Consider the following 21,262-nt stretch of genomic DNA (forward strand, 5'->3'; position numbering starts at 1 on the left):
AAACTTGTAAAGGCACAAAACCTGCAGCTTTCTAATAAATCTGGAGCAGGCTGTGTTATCGTCAATATTGGTGTGCCAAAGTGTGCAGTATCAATAATTGTGTGTGATTCAGATGACATACATCGGAGTGCCTGTAAAAATATATAGGTACAAGCACCACTATGAATTGCTTTTTTTGGCTCAATTTTGCACTTGTTTCTGTGCCGAGTACTGCACCTGTAAATGATGCCTACTGTGTGAATATAACAGACACTCTGTATTTCTATATATTTTTTCTTCTTAAAAGAATAGTTTTAGAACAGTAGCTCAAGCTACAACATTGATTTTGTGTAATAAAAGATCAATTTCATTAAACAACTTATTTTGTAAATACAGAGTATTTGTGTTCTGAAGATTAATTTTGTGATTTTAATATTTTTGTTCATGGGATTTATTTTGTTAAATGTCAACATGCAAATGTATTTTTAAAATAACTTTCTTCAAGGAAATTTCAGTGTACTTTATTTGTAAATACTGTAATGCTCTATATTTAATTGCTAGAATATCTTACAAAACACACTTCTTGCCTTGCAATGCATTATTACAGTATTATTAACATTTGATTTGGTTAATTTGTAAAATTCTGTGCAAGTGCAAATATGCCAATAGCAACATACATATAAAACAGATTGGCTGGGAAAATGTCTCTGTACAATAGGAATATTAATACTGTTTGTCTGGGTAATTTGACAGATGTAAATACTTGTAGAGTATTATTAAATCAGAAGAGGCCCATAGGCTTGTAAAAACTAAATGAATCCACAGTTCCATCAACAATGCACCTTTGTGTGGGATAATCTGGCAGAAGACCTGAGGGGATTTCTTACCCTTGCGTGCTTTTGTTCCCAAGCACTGTGAGATAATTTGGCTTCTAGAGTAACTAGAGACTAGCTAGATACTTGCCAGTTAGTGCGACACATTCATAATAGGCAATAGCATTTGGTTCACTTGCAGATCAGAAATCCTGGAAATATAAAACACTTAAGGTGGCCATAGATGCAAAGATCCGCTCGTTTGGCGATGTTGCCAAACGAGCGGATCTTTCCCCGATATGCCATTAACAGGCATGGCTATATCGGGGGTAATCCGATTGTTCGGCCGTACGGCCGAACGATCAGATTACGATGTGCCATGAGCTCCGGCGGGATCGGTCGGGTCAAAATCAAACCTGAACGATCGACCAAACGACCGATCTCCGCCGGACGAAAGATGTCGGCACACGCCACACACGATCCGAAAATCGTACGAATCCTCGATTCGTACGATCGGATCTGTGTGTCTATGGCCACCTTTAGGTGACAAAATGTGCACAATCAGACCATGCACCATATTCCCAAAGCATGTTGCTACATATTATGTCAAACTTTAGGTCCCCCTTATGTATACAAAGTTAGGTGATCCAAGCTATGGCCATTTAACTCCTGTTGATCTACAGGTTAAACCATAATTATGGGAAGGTTGTTTGGAATCAGGCCATACATGGTAAGATCTGCTCCTTTCACCAAACAAGAGAATTGTTGACCAACAGAGCCACTAATACAGTGGGCCAATTCAGTCAATGAAATGGCCTATCTGATATATATCTGTCCAAAATTCAGCCAGATATTGATCAGACAGGTCTAAATATCCTGTTGGGGCGAGAACAATATGGGCTCATTGATTTGGTGCTCTCCTGATGGCCTACATTGCTGTCTATTATGATCTGAATGCCAAACAATCAGAAAAGTCCAATATCGGACAGCAAAAGGTGGCAATATTGGGCAAAGGTCCACCAAATAAGTGGATCTTGGTGTATGGCCACATTTTTACTGATGTGCCACATCACATCGATATGTTGCCAAACAAGCGGATATTAAGGTGTATGGCTATCTTTACACCATACCCTGTGGAAGTTAATTAAAAAAATGCTCATTGTCCTTGTTGGTGCTGATGTGCCACGTCACATCTATATACAAATATTTTGGGCAGATGCAATATATTTGGTGGCACTTCAGATTTGCTGTGTATCATGGACTGATATTAAAGTGATACTTACACTTAAAAACGTCTTTAAAATATGAATGTACATTAAAAGTTACCTATAGGTCATGCAGATTGTATTTTGTTGAGAGGTTTGTTTTTGTAAGTAATTGTTAGTCGAAGTTCCTAAACCTGACTGTTTTGTCAAACTGACTGTCCCGTCTCAGCCTGTTAAAGGCTTAAAGACTCCTGCAGCACAAATATGGCATCCCCCTCAAAGGCGATCACAGGGAGTCAGATAGGTAACGTAAAAGCATTGGGCAAATAACGTTATGGCAAAATTATAATAAGCATGCAAAGTCAATTCCTATGGTAGATGTAAAAAAGGTAAATTTTCTGCTGTCAGTATCTCTTTAACAGCAGGTTTATCAAAGGTTGAGTTGCTTTTTCTTGAAAAATTCAAGTTTTTTAAAGGTAGTTTTCAGTCAAAAACAAAAATGTTCAGGTTTTGTAAAAAACTTAAATTTTTCGAGATTTATTATACCCGTAGCTGGAAATAGCTCAAATCCAAAAATACTCCAGCAAAACCTGCCGAGGTCAAGTAGAAGTCAATGGCAGAGGTCTCAAACCATTTGAAGATGTTATTAGCCTTCACGATGTTTGGGTTTTTTTTCAGTGGGTTTCACTCGAAAACTACAGAAAACTCGATTAATTTAAGTTTTTAGGTTTTTATCCCCAAATTCACTGATTCGGGTTTTTCCCATTTGAGGTTTTTTCTTAAATTAGCAAACATTTGAGTTGTTAGTTCGTTTGAGGTATAAGAAAAACCTCACAAACTTCTAAAACTAGACCTTTAATAAATAACCCCCTAAATGTTGTTCCTTAATTTTTTTCTAAAATGAACACTTAAGTAAATAGTGGCCCACTGCACCTGGTGTAATATAAAATCTGTTCTTACAGTTGCCTGTTACTAAACAATTTTCCTCCTCTGACTGTGAGTTGCATCTCATGACTAGAAATCATTAAAGTTTCACCAGCCCAAGCTCAGAAACCTCTTCTGTCAGCTTTTACCCAAATGAACTTGAAATCTCAGACATCTCCACCAGCAATTTCCACATCTGCTCTGGCTTGGGTCCCGCTGAATTTGTTGAGAGACATGATTACAGCAGCTGCATTAACACAATGCAGATTTTGCTTTGCTCTCAGTACATATGTACATGTATCAAATGTAAATCAGTCCAAAGAAATAAACAATAATGTGAATCTAAAGCAATACAGGGAATTTGCAGAGACTAACAATATACAACTTTTTTGGCGTGCAAAATGTAGTTGTTGTTGAACGGCAACTCCTAGAAGCACCCTTTCCTCCCTTGCCTCAGCATGCAGTTTATTTATTATTGTCTATGGGAATCTAGCTACGAACGAATTTTACCCAAGCGTCAAGGAAGAAATGTTGGGATTAGGGTTCAACACAGTTAAATTCCTCTGTAAAAATACAGTTTTGGAAACCTAAAACCCCCAGGTCCCAAGCATTCCAGATAGCAGATCCCATATCTGTACATTTTAGGGTGCATTTCGAAATGCAAGTAAAGCTGGCCATGGATGCGAAGATCCTCGATTTATACGATTTTCGGACCGTGTGTGGAGATTCCTGACTTTTTCGTCACGCAGAGATCGTTGTTTGGTCGATTGGACAGTTTAAAAGATTTCTGTCGGTAGACGATAATTTCTCTGCATGTATTGCCGATCGTACGATTTTCAGTGGGAGACTGTCACCAGCTACGACATAACTGTCATACGATTGCTGTCAGGGGCAGAACATTGCTGATCTGTTCTTTTACTACTTATTTGATATGAAAGGTTAGTGGCAGGTCGGGAGATGGCGAAGTCCCGACCCGCTAGTGCCGCACCTCCCGGGCAGGCACTGCAGTGCTATTTTAAACTTAAAAGTTGGGTCGGGGACTATGATGCAGTAGACCCAGTAGCCACGGGGTCTCCTGTATAGGTAGTTATGCCAGTGCCTGGGCCCCAACACCTATCACATAACAACTCAACCCATATGTCTGTCTCCGGTACCAAAGAGTTTAACTCACTTTGCTGAATTATAAATTGGATGAGTGAAAAATAACAATGTAGTGAGGAATTTTAATCCCACTGAATAGCTCACTGATGAGTATTTAGCTGGTAGTACACTTATTTTATCTTAATTAGCATTTATAACTAGGGTTGCAAACTTTTCTTGAAAAAAATATTGACCTTCCTATATATTGATCTTTTTCCCTATTAATAACATTGGGATCAACCATAATTTTTACCGGCCAGGCCAGTAAAATAAAGGCCAGGTGGCAACCCTATTCATAACCCTAAAGCTGTGTTTCCCAGGCACTATTTGATGCCCTGGAAATGCACATGTACTCAGGTAAAAACCTGTAATATGGCTCCTATTTAGTATATTAGTGCCCACAACCTGTCTTCATTCTATTGATTTAAGGGTATATGTTGTCATGGGTTCTTAGACTGAGACACACTTTGCCCATATCACCAGATAACAGCAACAATGTTATGCTCCAGTAGCACCCACTAGATAACTATCCTCATAGTACCTAATCCCCTTGGCCTAAAAATCACCTAAATCTCATCCAAAAGAGGCATAACAACTAGATTTAGTTGTGAACCATCCAGAACTTTATAGTTAAGGTGATTTTTATGTTTCATGGCAATGTATCCACATGGAAATGTGTATCTCTCTCTAGCTCAAAGGCCTCTGTCATAAATCACTTTGGCTCAAAGGTCCATTCTAATTATTTTTAGTCTCCCTGTTGAGTTCTTATTCAGTACAATAAAAATTCACATTGCTATGAAGCAATGCAGAAAAGCAATAGAAATAACAGTCACAATAACCAGCAGAGATAAAAGAACTTGCAATAGATTGACTCTTTAGTTACACAATAGATTGACTCTTTAGTTACACCATCCTAAAAAAAGAAATGTGGTTAAGCATAAAGAATCAGATGCATATCTTATTGTAATGTTGAATGCCAGAAGTGATACCACCCAGACTTAGAACACTTTCAGTGCAATTGTGTAAGGCAGATGCCCCCCTCCCCCATGAATGCAATGACACTGAAAATGATGTGAAATACACTGCATTCTGGGTAAAAAATATTGCATCCACAATGTAACTTTACATACTGTGGATCTGTAAGTAAATGATCCTGATTAAGTTAGTGAGAAAGGGAACATCTTGTGACACTTTCCTGCTCACAAACTTTATTTTCTGAGCAGAGCAACATCAAAAAGATTTTCTTTTTCTAATACACTTAGATTTATCAAAGGTCGAGTTGTGTTTTCCCGGAAATTTCATGTTTTTCGAGGGTATGTTTCAGTCAAAAACTCAACCTTTTTCAGGGGTTTTAGTAAAACAACTCAACTCTAAAATTTGACCTTTAATAAATAACCCCATTCATTTTCTACCAATTGTGAACAGCTGGCCAAAACAATGATATTGTGAAAAAAAATGGAAAGAAACTGAGAAAATGCTTAGAATAGCATTCTGAGACATTTTACATTAATTTATTTACATTTCCTTTAAACTGGCATTGTATAAATATATAGCAGTGTTTTAAGATTCAAAGGTCAAGAGATAAATAAAGCAATTTATCCCTAGCTATACCCATGCTGTAACTTTCCTCACCAAATTGTTCAGGCGTACTTTCAGGGAATCATGGATGACATTCTTTATGGCAATTTTTCCCAAATCGTGGGACTGTCCCCACCAGACATTTAGAAGGTACAAATAATGTGACTAAAGGATGTACTATAATCTGAAATGGTGAAGTCAGCTGATTCTGTGAGGCGGTTCAGTTAGGTAAATAGAGCAGGGAAGGAAGGAGTCAGTCAGAGGCCTGTTGGCAGTGGAGGCCCAAACAGAAACCATAATGATTTGCAAGCCACAAAGTGGTGTGGCTTGTAGACCAGGGTGAGTGGTGTCTGTGTGAATAATGGGCATGTTTTGGTGTAAGGGGTATGACTTGGATGGATCGCCGTTGTGGTCGCGTATAGTATTTATTTAGGCAAGAGTCCTACAAATATGGGGCCAGATGATTTCTGTTAAAAATGCTGGTGTTTTTCCACAGGCCGAGAATCAGCCCTGGGTGACCTGGGCAACTATGGCTAGGGCCACACTGTGTCAGCCATACCAGTTGGATTTTGTAAGTCTCCTGATTTTTGCTGAAATCAACTGAATGTGTTTGCACCAGAGCCAACACAATGTTTCCAAGTGCAAACAGAAAAGGGAGGCTACCTTCTGCAGTAGGGGCTATGTATTTCAGCAGGATTTAGGCTCAATTTGACCCTAACCTACAGGATAGGGAGGGGGTTATGTAGATAAGCAAATTATGTTGTATCCCTTCAAACAGAGATTTTATATAGTGAATATCAGCAGGCTGGTGTTAATTACTGTCACAACACATTTCACAGTTCTACACAAGAAGCAAAGTCAGAAAAAATAGAAATCCCAATTATCTGATCTAATCATTAAATTAAACAGATTAAATTGGGTATTAAGTAACATTTTAATTTTATTTCTCCTCTGCCAAGCAATGAAGTGTTTCTGCAAGACTTTTTTCTTATAGTGTTAAAGATACAGGGAACTGAATGCCTCACATTTTTTCATAGACCTAAAAGGAACCAGTCATGTAAGTTAGGATGGAGAGTGGGGATGCTAAATGCATTACAGGGTAAAAGGCTAAATAGCAGTGGAAGTTTTCCCACAATCTACACTGTTTTTCTGTGGCCCAACCAATATATAATTCATAATGAATTTCCCTGATTTTAAACCAGTTTTTTCTGGTCCCCTGAAAAATGTTAAATGAAGGTTCTATTGTATATAGATCAGTGATGGTGCTGGTTTTTATAATGTACACATACAGTATACATTATTGAAACCCCACCGTATCAACATCCTTATCATTTCCCTCTAAATAAACTACAACTGAAGCAGAGTGCTTGCTTAGTCTTCTTCATCTGATGGCATAGTTATCACCATAGTTCACTTAGGGAACTATGTTGTTCAAAGCACCCTTCCCCTTCTGCTCTATTTTAAATGCTGTTACATTTCCCATCTGGCAGCAGATGGGCAAGGACTTTGGACAACAGTGTATACCCCTGACAGAAGAGCTTTAAGGTCAATGGCACATAGAGAGAGTCTTGCCAGTTGGCAAGCACCCAAATGTACATAGTATATACATGAGCACTTAAACACAAAAACACAAGCCAGGGTATATTTTTATCCAACAATAATCTGACAAGGGTAAATTAAAATCTTCCTAATGCTGTCAAAAGAAAAGGACCTTAAGCTCTTTGATCACAACCAATAAAATGCTGTGTTCCTCAGTTCTAAGGCATGGAACAATAAAATGACTTCTGCAAAGTCAGAAACCGACGACAGGGTCAAGGCACACAGGCAGATTTGTGGAGATTAGTCACTCCTTTACTTTGGGGTGACTAATCTCCCCGAACTGCCTCCCCTGCCTTCCGGACGGCTAAAATGTAAGTCGCCGGCGGGATGGCACTTGGACCGATTTGTTTTCCGAAGTTGACTTTGGAAAACTAAAAGTTCCGAGTGCCATCCAGCCAGTGATTAGTCGCCCCAAAGAAGAGGAGATTTGTCTCCCCGAATCTGCCTGTGTGCCCTGACCCACACAGGAATCAAACCAGAGGTTTCAGGTATCAGTGCTAGAAGTGCATAGGCCAAAACAACCAAACATACATGAACTAATTTATAGTTGCTTAAGGTTACAGCAGATGAAATGGCTATGAGTGGATATTGGTGAAACAAGATCAGCGAAACAAAAATTTAATCTGAAAAACAGGGTGCTGGAGTACTTAATATGGTTATATTTCCATATGTTACACTCAGCAGCAGCCTGCAATCAAGGAAACCCACCTTAAACTGTATATTAGCAGAGGCTAATTTCTTGGCTTCTGTTTCTGCACGTAACTGCTGATAGTCAACAGGTTTGTATTTGGAGCTGCCGATTCCATTTTTCATCCGAATAATCAATTTATCTAAGACAAGGAAAAAGAGGCAGAGAAATTACAAATCAGAAGGATCTAAAAAAGAGTTTTCTAAACTGTGGGACCTAGGCCCCAAAGCAGTGGATGGATGGGGGGTTAGCAGCCTGAGGGATAAACAGAATGAAATGGTTATTTGGTCTCCTAGATTCTACTGATAATCCAGCCTGAAGGTCAGTTTGGATGAGATAAGGCATAAAGCACTACATTTGCTGTGTTAGATATTCTTGGAACTACAGCGGGATTACTGAAAGGACCCTGTGTGCATATCAGTAACTTTGTCTTTGTGAAAGGAAGGGCCCTGACCATGTCCTGTGTCACAAAGGAGATTTGTATCTAAAAAGCCAGAAATGTTTTTATTTTCATTGATTTAGCAAAAAGAGATTTAGGGCAATTGGGAGATTGTTTGCCCCGCTAGTAATCTACTCTAGCGTGGGCGAATAATCTCCTACAAAGGCTTCCTCAGCGGCTAACATGCAATCACCACAAGGGAAACTTCAGGCTACTTCTGAAAGTATGTTTCCCCAGCGGCAATTCACATGTTAGTCGCTGGGGAAGCACTTAGAGGAGATTATCGCCCATGCTAGACGAGATTAATCGCGGGGTGACCAATCTCCTCATTTGTCATCGCCCTTAAGGAGTGAAAAAGAAAAGTTGTGATTTGTCTGTATAAGGTAAATAAATATATAAGGAATTGGAAATTTACTAAGCACCTCTCCAATACTTTGTATAAACTGCCAAGTTAAAAGAAGAACAAAGTTGCTTAATTCACATTGAATTGGTAATGGTACAGTTGTTGTATGGATGAAAACCCCAGCTACTCGCCACAAGATGCTTCTTATTGATGTCACTAAAAACCTCTTCCACAGGGCCCATCTCAGGGCAGTGTAAAGATGGCAGCTCTTTAGACTTACAGTATCTTTATTGGGTCACTGGCCAAACCAAAAATGCATAAGCCTGCACTTTAACAAGGTGAAGACAGTCTGAACCTTCAAACACATAAATAATACAATCACACACTGATGCATCATGTCTAGGACTCCACTTGATCCCAAAAATGGTTTCAAGATTCCTTGTTGTAAAAGGAACTGCAATTCAACTAACACAATCGATTTTAGTGAAAAATGTAATTCAATGGCTCAAAACCACACAATTAAAGGCCTTTAATTGTGTGGTTTTGAATCAATAATTTTTTTATTTATTTTTTTTCCATTCATAACTTCAGTGTATGGAAATACTTTTTTCTTTAATCAAAGGTAATGGCGGACACTCCAGGTTAGAAAAGTTTGTCCATATATATATTTTACAAAGTGCGAAGATCGCTTTTTTCTTTCACAAGGAAGGACATGTAGAGTAAAAGTCATGCATCTTTGGTAAATGAGGGTGAAACTCTTGTGACCATGAAGTTCATGCATTCGTTTTATATAAAAAGCAAAACTGCTCTGTTGCAGATCAGTTAAGAATAAGGAAGCTGCAAATATCAGTCAGGAGGATTTGTCTCTCTTCTGTTTCATTCCAGCCTAGTATTCAAAATGCTGTAAGTGACAGCAGTCAGAGAGCAACCTAGAATCTACATTTATGGGTTTCTATGCCTCTCTCTGTGTTTACTAGCAATGCATGGCCCAGCAAAGTTAAAGGTATGAACAGACTGTAAGCTTTGTTGCCCATAGGAAATTGGGGGGGACAAAGCACCCAATAATACCTTTGGATTATAGCTAGACAGAATAAGGGATCTTTTCATAATTTGGATGATAATACCATAAAGCAATTTTTCTCAAATTTTCCGAGATTTATTATGCCCCGACCCTGTAAATAGCTCAAATACAGAAATACACCATCTAAAACCTGTCAAGGTCATGTAGGAGTCAATGGCAAAGGTCCATTGAACCATTTAAAGATGTTAATAGCCTTCATGATGTTGAACTCGATGATTCAAGGTTTTCCCCATTCAAATTTTTTCTTAAATTAGAAACCATTTGAGTTGAGAGTTCATTCGAGGTATATAAAACTAAAATTTTACCTTTGATAAATAACCCCCTTAATCTACTACCTAGTTGCTAGTGAGTATCCTCGGCTACAAAGCTAGCAGTTTATCCACAGACTGAAGAGCTGTAGGACAGATAGTGAAGTGAAAAACACAACTGATAACACAGAACACTTTACAAAGTTTATGTCAGCTCTTCTTTTTCTAGTTGCTTAAAGCATCACGTACTGGGCCTGTGACTGGTGATGACCTACTTGCTAAAAAGCCGTTGCCTTTCTGTAGAATTATTTACATCAATATAATTTACACTGCAGATAAATATGGGTTTCAGAAGTTTTACTCTTAACCTTAAGGATTTGCTTGCAAAGTTACACAGCATGTACGGCTTGAGATTGCCAGGCAGCCCCAGCAGCAAGGAGAGATCATTACAGGGCTATCTTATTTTCTGCTTTCTCCCTAAAACACGGTTGCGAGCCGTTATATGAAGGATGTGTGCCAAGGAAGGTGGATTATATTCAAAAGGAAGTGTAACATTATTATATACTTGCTGCAAATTTCGATCTGCTTGCCAGCAGGCTTAAAAATGGTTCTTCAATGAGCTTTAGCAGTAAATCAATAGCGTTCAATCCATCTTGCCAAAAAATCTCAAAGCTAAACACTTTATACACTGAGAATTTTCTTTGCATATTCTAATACAATTTCCTTAACTCCCTGGTGCCTATTTTAACCTCACTTGTGCTTTTTTCTGTAGGAGCGGTATAGAAAATTAAATCAAGCTGCGTGTTTTTTGTTTTTTTTATAGAAATATAAGCTTGTGAAGTGTGATCCTTGGTGCTTGTTTTGTTTATAGGCTGCATGCAGGCCTCTTGAAGAACGGAATGAGAGCACTGCTGAATGCCAGATACTCGGATAGCCATTTCCTTCCATGTGATTTAAATGCTGGCCCCAGCAATATATTTAATAGATTTCTGTAAATAATTAGAAACAGCAAATGGATGAGGGTGACCGGGACATGAACCACACTAGATCTAAGTAATTGTTTTATAAGAATACATTTTATTTTGCAACTTTTTATGCAGGGGCTACTTAAAGATATTTTATTTGCAACGTGATTGATAAATGTAAAATGAAAATTGTTAAAGGTTATTAAAAGGGCATTTAGTGTTCATGTTTCCTTTTACATAACTAATAGTATCCAACCCCATCAAAGGGGAAGCTAACCATAGGCCATGGTGACTTCCAGAAATACATAGCATCATATCACCAGGAATTATGAAACATTGTCCTACTGAATATAAATTTAGTGCCAATAGTGGCAGTAAATGAGTGAATACTCACAGTTTCTGCTGTGTCACTGAGTGGTTAAAGATGTTGTTCACCTTTAAATTAAATTTTAGTATGATGTAGTGATATTCTAAGACAATTTGCAATTGGTTTCTATTTTTTTTTATGATTTCATTTTTTTTGTTATTTGAGTTTTTGTGTTATTTAGCTATTTATCCAGCATCTCTCCAGTTTAGCAATCTGTTTGCTAGGGTCCAAATTACCTTAGCAATCATCCATTTGAATAAGAGACTGGAATATAAAAAGGAGAGGGCCTGAATAGGAACAAAAGTAATAGAAAGTAGCAATACATTACATTTAGAGCCTTACAGAGCATTTGTTTTTATATGGGGTCAGTGACCCCCCATTTGAAAGCTGGAAAGAGTCAAAAGAAAAAGGCAAATAATTCAAAAACTAAACAAAAGAAAAAACGAAGGCCATTTGAAAAGTTGCTTAGAATTAGACATTCTATAACGTACTAATAGTTAACATAAAGGTGAACCACCACTTTAAGGTAAATAATTAAAAAAACTATAAAGAACCAAAAAGGAAGGCCAATTGAAAAGTTGATTATAAATTTGCCATTCTATAACATACTGCAAATTAACTTAAAAGTTGAACCACCCCTTAAAATGTTATCTGACAAATGGCCATTGGGTCTCTCTGATCTGGGCAAATGACACTGGTCAATTTATTCAGCTCAAAGGATATCTAAATAATTGTAAATTAAACCCTTTTATTGGATGACAAGCATTTCAATTGCTAAAGGGAGGCATCAGCATGTCAATTTTCTTTGTTATTGCTGGATGGTTTCTCAAAACTTGCCCCAAAGAAGGCTTTAGGTGTACAGATGATCAGACAGGGAAAGAAGAGGCTAACGAAGTACCGTAATATGTCCTGTGCATTAGCTTCATCATTTCTGTCCAACTGTATTGTTGCCCTCTTTAGGGGTTTAAATAGGGACAAATGCCCTGGTCATAGTTCGGTACTGAAGAGTTTACTCAAAAGTAAAATCAGGGTATAGACGGTAAAGCCCTCAGTTCTAGTTCAAAAAGAGCTGAAGTGCAGCAAGCAATACATACAACTGCACATAACAAATGGTGACCCTGTTATAACTATACTGCCCTGGGTCCCCCTGACCAAAAACAGCCTTGTTTGTATTTTTTTATATACAGAGGCAAACATAGAGATATGAACAGCACACTTAAATGACAGATGAAAAAGTGGAAACTGCAACTGTGAATGAGAATGGAGCTTCTGTGTCTGTCAGACACTGGCCCCAAAGCTAAATATTTTACACTTCTCCTATTCTGCAAACCTTAAGGATGATTATCTGTTTCATATACATTTCAGCAGTTAGTAACATAATATGGCTCTCTACTTGCGGAGCCACCAGCAGCTGAGTTGCCTTTCTCTTTTGCTACACCAGGAACTGGCTTACAACAACAAGACAGCAGGGATCGATAACTACTTCCCTCAAAGCAATTGAATGAGCACTAAGTGCATACAGCACGTGCAGCCTGGGGAATAGTATTTGCACCCTGACCCTTGTGCCATATTAAAAGTTTGGCGAAAGGTGCATAACACAGTGCAGTGGGGTTCAAGTCTGTACTTAACCCATTCCCTGGCTTAGTAAATGAGGCCAAGGATTTCTTACCTACGTCTTTTGTTCTTTGCACTGGTGCAAATGCTCTCACATCTCTCCCGGTCATACCTCTGTAAGAGAAAAGAAGAGAGAAACTATGGATGGAAAAATCACATCTATTACTTTTTTCTCATTTATAGTGCAAGGTTGACCTTAGTGGTGATGGGTAAAATACATAGAATTACCATATCCACCTGAATGCATGTCGAACATCTCTAAAATAAAAAGTCTTTCTGACACCATTATGCATTCCTATACCAATTATACTTCTTTTATTTCTAGAAAGTTTCATCCCCACACCATCTTTGTACCTTACTCTACATACTATTCCGCAGTTTAATCCCCATCCTAGACTATTTTACCTTACTCATAGACTATAAAAAATTACAGCCTATTTCCTGAAACCATCTTGCTTTACTAAATTCACTATCCCATAGTTACAGCACACCTTTCAGCCCTCATTCCACCCGGCCAGCCTAAGATAAGCACGTAGTCTTTCCAAAACCCATTCCACAGTTCAGGAGTGTCCAATCTAATTCAGGACAATTGGGAGTATGTTACAGCCTGTTTGTGACACATGCCTTACTATACAACCTATACTCGTGTTACTGGCCTTTCCCCTAACATTTCATGCTCTATCTCACTGTGTATTCATATACTGCTGAGATGACAATAAAGTTTACTTTGACTTTGAGCTGCCCTCTATTACCCACAAAACAACAGAATAACCTGTGGGGATCTAAACCAACAGCCCATGCAGAGCCCCCTACAGATAGCTGTGTTACAGAGTGAACGTGCAGTGTATTAGGCAGAATGTTGAATTTAATCATTGACCAAAAAAAGCAAATGTTCTGTTCCCCACTTGCTGCCAAGTTCTCTTTTCCTTTAGCTGTAATTCGGTCAGATTTTCTAGGCCGTTATAAATTATGCTTATTAAATTGTCACTCTTACAAAGAATTAATGGAATGAGATGCATAGAATTTACTGACAGTTAACCGTAACGTGAATAGTTTGATATTGTTGGAAACACATTACTTCTTAAGGAGACATTCTGTTTTTATAATGAAAATGTAATCAGAACAATGTCGATCAAGTCTCACATTGGCAAAAATAATTCTGATGCCTCTCCATCACTGCAAATTAAAATCTTTGCCTATTTAAAGCCACTTACTGTTATTCTGGTAACATATGTTTAGTGGTTTAGGTGATTAGCAGGCTACAGCAGGTCACTTTTGTTTTTGCATTATGATTGTCCCCATATCATATATAGTATAAAACTCTAACACTGTGTCCTGATAAAGGTCACATCAGTCCCTGTTCCAGCTTGTAAAACGAATTACCTTACTACAGACAGGGACACTAAGGTCAGTTTAATCAGCAGCCAGTTGACCTGCCTGTGTGTGTTTGGTTTGTGGGAACAGGGAACCCCCAAAAAGACACAGACAAGTTCCTTGGTTACTTGGACCCCAGTAGTGCCAGGCAGCCATGCTTGCTACTATGTTACTCATGTTACTCTACATAGCTAGAAAATAAATCCACCCTTTCTTTTCTAGAATTCACTTTCTCATACAGAGACTGCAATCTGATTTAAGACGACATTCAACTGCATGTATCTCTATATTACTTATCATAATGTATTGAAATAATTTAAAGTCAGGTATATACGCTAGATACCACAAAAGCTTTACAGCAAGTTTTACAAATGTTGAATAAAGGGGTTCTTTCATAGAAACAGTGTCTCCCGTCTGGAATTCCCTTTTGTCAGCAGAAGACAAATATTCAGGAATGAACTTCACATCAAGACAAAGAGTTAGCTAGGCAGAGACATGCACTATACATGTTGATATAGACACTAAATCAATAAAAAATACAAATTGCTTTATTCATACTGAACCGTTCTTGAATGTGTTTGAAACATGGAAGCTGGAACTGGCCCTTTAAATATCACCACTGGTTCATATCATAAAAAGATACTTTATTTGAGCTTGTACGGTATCCTTATCAGGGGTTATAATTAAACCCAGCAGTGAAGGCCATCATCATTTTACAAATTCCAAGCTGTGTTTGTTTGCTACCGCTACATGAGAAACCTTGTCTAAGTGCTGGCTATAGAACTTTGTGATCCCCTTCCCTTTCTCACGTACAATAACTTGGGATATAAATCTGAAGCCACAAGGCTAAAATTTAAAGATACCATATTGGTCAGATATTGTAGAATTGTGGTATATGTGAGAATGGTTAGATAGCATGGAACAGAATGATTGCCTCACTTGTTGATGGTCCATATGATTAAGTGGAGTTGATGGTTGATTACCCTATCCATGCACATATGGGTTCTTGCCCAAGTGGCACCATTGCATGCTAGTTAATCAGCTTCATCTTAACACCAAAGTCAGTCTGATGCAGTCAGGGGCTGGCCATTTAGTCGCACTTTTTTTGCCTTTTAGTTGTGGCTAAATTACTCAGCAAGGTGACAAAACATATCAATTCTCATGTAGTTCAGGTGTAAGTGTATGAAAAATCTAACTTTGTAGTACCACCGACAGGCTAAATTAATTTAACAAAGGAAGCATTTTTTTTTAATACTTTGGGAAGGAGGCACAATGAGCTTTTTTGTTAAATTGGAAAAAACAAAAAGGTTTATTGGGTAGCAATGCACCAATTGCACTAATGCTCTGTTTATTTGTCATTAATCACCACATTAGCACAAACCAAGGAAACCTTCCTCTGCAAAATCTGCTAATATGGTGTCCACATGCTTACTTCTTCTAATGTACTGGTTAGAGGTGGAAGCATTTATATATAAGTGTACAGATACAGAACAGCACATGAAATTGATCCCACATACATAAATATTGCATCAACCCACATGCGCACACACACAGAGTTATCAGTTCAGTCCACATTACTCAGACATTACTCTTTTTCACTATGGCCAGGCAATACAAGTTATAGGTTTCAGCAGTTGGCTGATATCAGTGGCTACAGCCACTGTGTGCACGGGAAAGGATATTGGGCATTTTAATTCCATGAGAATGTAGCACAATTGGCACAACTGGAAAACTGACTTCACTGGCAAATTGCTCAACACAATATTTTAGCCTGATTTTAGCCTGAGCAACAGAGGATTATTGTGTGAACTTCTTAAACTCAGAAATAGGTGGTGTTTAAAAAAATTTAATCCTGAAAGTATGGTGAACTCATATGGACATAAAATATAACCACACTGGACCGTGGGCTATAAAATAACATAGGCAGAGAAAGAAACACTAACTAGTTTCTTGATTTATTTTTTCTAGCTGCGTCCCACTCTACAAATTTGGGGAAGTACTGCCCTAACCTTATATAATACACAAACGTTCTTATATTAGTGCAAACTAAAGTTGAAGTATAAGAACAAAGAAAATGGGTTATTTGAACAGCTCAAGCGTTGCCCATATTGGTAGATAACCAAATGTCAAACCTATAGGTGATCCTGCTGAATTTGCCCCACTGTATATAGTCCCAGACTGTGCTAGAATTAAGGAATAGGAACACCTAAAAAGAAAACTGTTTTAAAGTAATTAAAATATAATGTTATGTTGCCCTGCATTGGTAAGAGTTATGTGTTTGCTTTAGAATGCCTAACGTAGTTTATATAAACAAGCTGCTGTGTAGCCATGGGGGCAGCCATTTAAGATGATAAAGAAGAAAAGGCATAGGATACTTAACAGATACAATGGTATTCCAGAGTGTGTATGTGTGATCTGCTATGTAACCTGAGTCTTGAATGGCTGCCCCCATGGCTACATGGCAGCTTGTTTATATAAATTATAGTAGTGTTTCTGAAGCAAACGCAAGAGTGTTACATTGTAGGGCCACAGTACATTATATTTCAATTACTTTAAAGCACTTTCATTTTTTTTGGTGTTACTGTTACTGTTCCTTTAAAGAGATAATCAATTAAATAGAATGTGGCTCAGTCCTATGCATCCACTCCATGGATTGAAAGCTTTGAACAGAAAAGTATCAAAACAACTATTCATTTATTTTTATGTCCCTTATGCTTGATTTTTCTCCACTGTGTGTTCTTATTTCTGCTGTCCCTGTTTCAGTTAAACTATATTATGGACTCTGAAATAAGGCTTTGGATGTGCCATATATCTCAAGCAAGAAACAAAACCTACCTCTTTAGCTATTAATTCTTTATTCACAGAGACAGTATTTACTGCCTGATCTATGACAGGCCATTTGTCTAATTCTTCAGAGAAACTCGTTTTCCATGAACATTAAGACCCCAGTGTGTACAATAAAATGTTTACAGTCAGAAAGCAATGCAATCTGAATTTGTTATTTGGCTTTAAATGCAGTATATTCCGGAATGTCCCACACCAACCCAAATTCCAACAGCAATATTTCCATTACTTGTTTCATTGGAAGAATAATAGTCATTGCATGATTACTTGATGACAAAATCTTCTTCGTAATGAGCCGCTTATCAGCAGTTATCTTAGGGGCAGTAAACTCAATTTAAATAATATATCACAACAGCTGTAACATCTGCCTGTTGCAGGTTTTCATCTCACAGAGAGGTAACTGCCAAAGTATTTAAACAAATCATATTAAGGTGGTTCTACCTGAACATGGGTGTCTCAACTAGTTCTGCCACTGTAAGAATAAATCTTTTAATGGACAGATTAGATGCAGATTCTCCACATTCAAATTTAAAGGTAGAGAAGAACAAGGACCGATTAATCATTTAAACCTTCCCTGTTTGGTGGAAAATATACCTAGAATGGCAAGCATAGTGATCAAAAGTGAAGTTTCTACATAAGTCTACAAAATGTTGACAAATCTAGAAGGCTTAAGAGGAAAGGAAAACGCATTACCGATGTTCAACATTCACAAACAGGCATTGACGGTGATTAACAATGGCAAGATGCTGGGGACATTATAATAGGCAAAAGCTCCATCAGAGATGGAAATTCTTGGTCCCAAATCACAGTGTTTAAAGTCCACACACTTAATAATACACCAAGCCTGTTTCCCTTGGCCAGACCACAAGCATGATTGTATTCTTGAAAAAGATTAGACAATAAATGAAAATTACCTCTGTGAAATGGCATTCCTTTTACATTTTTAAAGAAATGTCAGTGCATACAAATCAGTACAAATGAAAGGGTAAAAAGCAAGTAAGGAATGCCTACAAAGTTTGAGGTATTTAAAATAGAAATCCAAGGCAGCAGCATTTGCAAATAGATTCTCTCCTACACCTTATCCAGTTTTCTGTCCAACTCTTCCTCCTTCTTGCTTCACTTTCAACTTTTTTCCTCTCTGTCTCTCTGAAACATACTTTTCTATAATACTTTTTTTCATCTTTCTAATGTCACTTCTCTCATCAGCTATTTCTTCTCAATAACTCTCTCTTGTCTTCTTTCATCTCCATTCTCTCCAGTTCTTGCATTTTTCCTCTACATCTACTCACCTCTCAAACCAATATGTCGCTTTCCCACCATCGTTTGTCTACACAATACTTTGGTCCCCACCATTATTTTTCACTCCTTGTTTCTCTTCCTTGTGCACTCAGTGTTTCTTTTTCCTGTTCCATCTCTTTCACTTTCAGTTGTTTCCTTTCTCTTGCTCTCTCTCTGTGTCTTCTTCCTGTTTCACCTATATTGCTTTTCGTTGCTCCTTGCTTTGCTTTCTCCTCATTCTCTTGCTTTCTCACTGTTTCTTGCTTCTTTTCCTTGCTATGTCGCGGTTTCTTCTTTCTGTTCCATTTCCTTCACTTTATCACTCCTCCTCCTCCCTTTTCTTGTTCGGTCACTCTCTTGATCTCTTATGGTTTCCACCGCCTTTCTCTTTCCTCTTATACAGGATCAATTATACAGAAACATGATATCCAGAAAGCTCCAAATTATGGAAAGGCCATCTTCAGTCCATTTTACGCAAATCAATCACATTTTTTATTTATGGCTGTTTTAACAATAAAACAGTGCCTTTATAGAGAAACTAAGCACAATATATAGCAGATAGTGACAATATTATGAGGTCCAGTTGCCATACCTTAAGAATACCTTAAAGGGATCTTTGGAAAACATGTTTTTTTCAAAACGCATCAGTTAATAGTGTTAGTCCAGCAGAATTCTGCACTGAAATCCATTTCTCAAAAGAGCAAACAGATTTTTTTATATTCAATTTTGAAATCTGACATGGGGCTAGACATTTTGTCAATTTCCCAGCTGCCCCAAGTCATGTGACTTGTGCTTGCACTTTAGGAGAGAAATGCTTTCTGGCAGGCTGCTGTTTTTCCTTCTCAATGTAACTGAATGTGTCTCAGTGGGACATGGGTTTTTACTATTGAGTGTTGTTCTTAGATCTACCAGGCAGCTGTTATCTTGTGTTAGGGAGCGGTTATCTGGTTACCTTCCCATTGTTCTTTTGTTTGGCTGCTGGGGGGGGGGGAGGGAGGGGTGATATCACTCCAGCTTGCAGTACAGCAGTAAAGAGTGATTGAAGTTTATCAGAGCACAAGTCACATGACTTGGGGCAGCTGGGAAATTAAAAATTTGAATGTCTAAAATTCTATCAAATAGCCCAACTCGAAAATTTGAATCGAATTTGAGTTTCCCTGTGAAAAAACTCAACTTTTATGCTTCAAATTTTTTTAAATAATCTTACCTAGACATTGCTACATATGTTAGATATGCGTTAGATATTTTATTAATATTTACATGTTTTAAATGTAATATCTGTTAAGTCTTGTAACTCCAGAGGAGATATAAATATAAAATAGTAAAACTCTGAAACAAGAAATCAGTTTGAGGAATTTTAAACCAGGTAATTGCAGATAAATAAGCAGGGGATACATATATTAGGACATCTGCAAATTAATGATTTAAGGAACGGCACTTATAAAAAGCAATACATGAAAATTGATAAGTGATAGAAAGTAGCAATGTGGAGCTGCATCTAATCTGTGGAAGGGAGAGATTTTGGTTATTTGTGATTCATACTGTATTAAGGCTTGTTATAAATGGTGATACTCTCAATGGTATAGTACAGGAAGAAGTGTGCTCTGTTTCAGGTGCATTAATCCTTCCTGGTGTGTCAAATTCTCAAATACAAATTCCACTCGGCTTATGTTTTATTTATATAAAGAAAAGGCACAAGCTATTATAATAGAGTCATTTTCAGCATTCCCCAAAAATGGCATCAGAGGAGCACCTGTTATATAGTTCCAGTGCTTATGTGTGAAGAATGTAGATTTGTGCACTGCATACTTTCTTTGCCTCAGTAAGCTCGTCATTAGATGTCATTATTGTTACTATAGGCTTAGTATTTAAATATCATTTTTTCACAATTTATTATGTTTCATCATTGACCCCTTAACTCAACATTTTTAAAGCAACATACAACTTCATAAAATACCTTCCAAGGGCTGATATTACAAAGTTTGCACCTCTGCTCCACCCCAGTTCCTGCTATATCTGCCTTTATCCCACTGATACTTTATCAGCTCATCCTACTCAACAGTTCCTCCCCATGACCCGATTCTTTACATCACGGCACACTCCCAACCTACTTTTACATCACCATCCCATCTCCTCAAGGTTCCTTTCCTGTCTGATTGTAATTTAAAAAAGAAAAAAATAGATATATAAATACAAATAGATAGGTGGCAACCCTAGTTGTGGGCTCCAGCCCAACAGCAGAAGCAAATGATTGCTACAAGAGAAGATAGAGAGAGAATACGTAGGTTACTTAATCACAGCTCAGTGATTTGGAATGCCGGCTGCAAAACAGCTGCTAAACACAACTGAGCTAGAATTGGGAAATGCTCAGGGACAGCCCTATTAAATCAAAATTCTAAAACCTATAAGAAAAACAGCTTGTGAAGTATCAGCTACAGAGTTGGGTGCACTTTAAAACTAGAGCTGGCAATACATGCCTGCTGTTCAGAGCATTTGGGAGGTTAGGCTAAATGATCAGAAAAAGAAAAGTAGACATACACATGCATGACCACTTATATGGTATCCATCAATTTGGTCTGTGGGCCACACAGGTTGGCACATCCATGGCCACCTTTAGACTGTTTGACGTTTCTTTTTACTAACTGGCCATATTGCAAAAATTGCAGTCTCAGTAAATGGTCCAAACTAGTTACTTTTAACAATAGAAACTAGTTTAAGCCTGTGTTACTGCCTCATCGTCTCAAGACTAAAAAGCCCTGACAAGATTTTCTGCCTGGAAAAATC

General features: G+C 37.8%; 1 protein-coding gene across 3 annotated transcripts in view; it reads right to left on the minus strand.

The window, feature by feature from the left end:
- Nucleotides 1-21,262, minus strand: part of ccdc148.L (coiled-coil domain containing 148 L homeolog) — an 88,195-nt gene that overhangs the window by 54,232 nt on the left and 12,701 nt on the right. For all 3 annotated transcript variants that reach the window (XM_018235799.2, XM_018235798.2, XM_018235800.2), the window contains 2 exons: nt 13,038-13,096; nt 7,946-8,067 (listed from right to left, as the gene is read on the minus strand). In XM_018235799.2, coding sequence (XP_018091288.1) covers nt 7,946-8,067; nt 13,038-13,092 — 177 coding nt within the window. In that variant the 5' untranslated portion in view covers nt 13,093-13,096. The remainder of the gene's footprint in view (nt 1-7,945; nt 8,068-13,037; nt 13,097-21,262) is intronic.

The sequence above is a fragment of the Xenopus laevis genome, chromosome 9_10L, assembly GCF_017654675.1.
Source record: "Xenopus laevis strain J_2021 chromosome 9_10L, Xenopus_laevis_v10.1, whole genome shotgun sequence".
NCBI lineage: Eukaryota > Metazoa > Chordata > Amphibia > Anura > Pipidae > Xenopus > Xenopus laevis.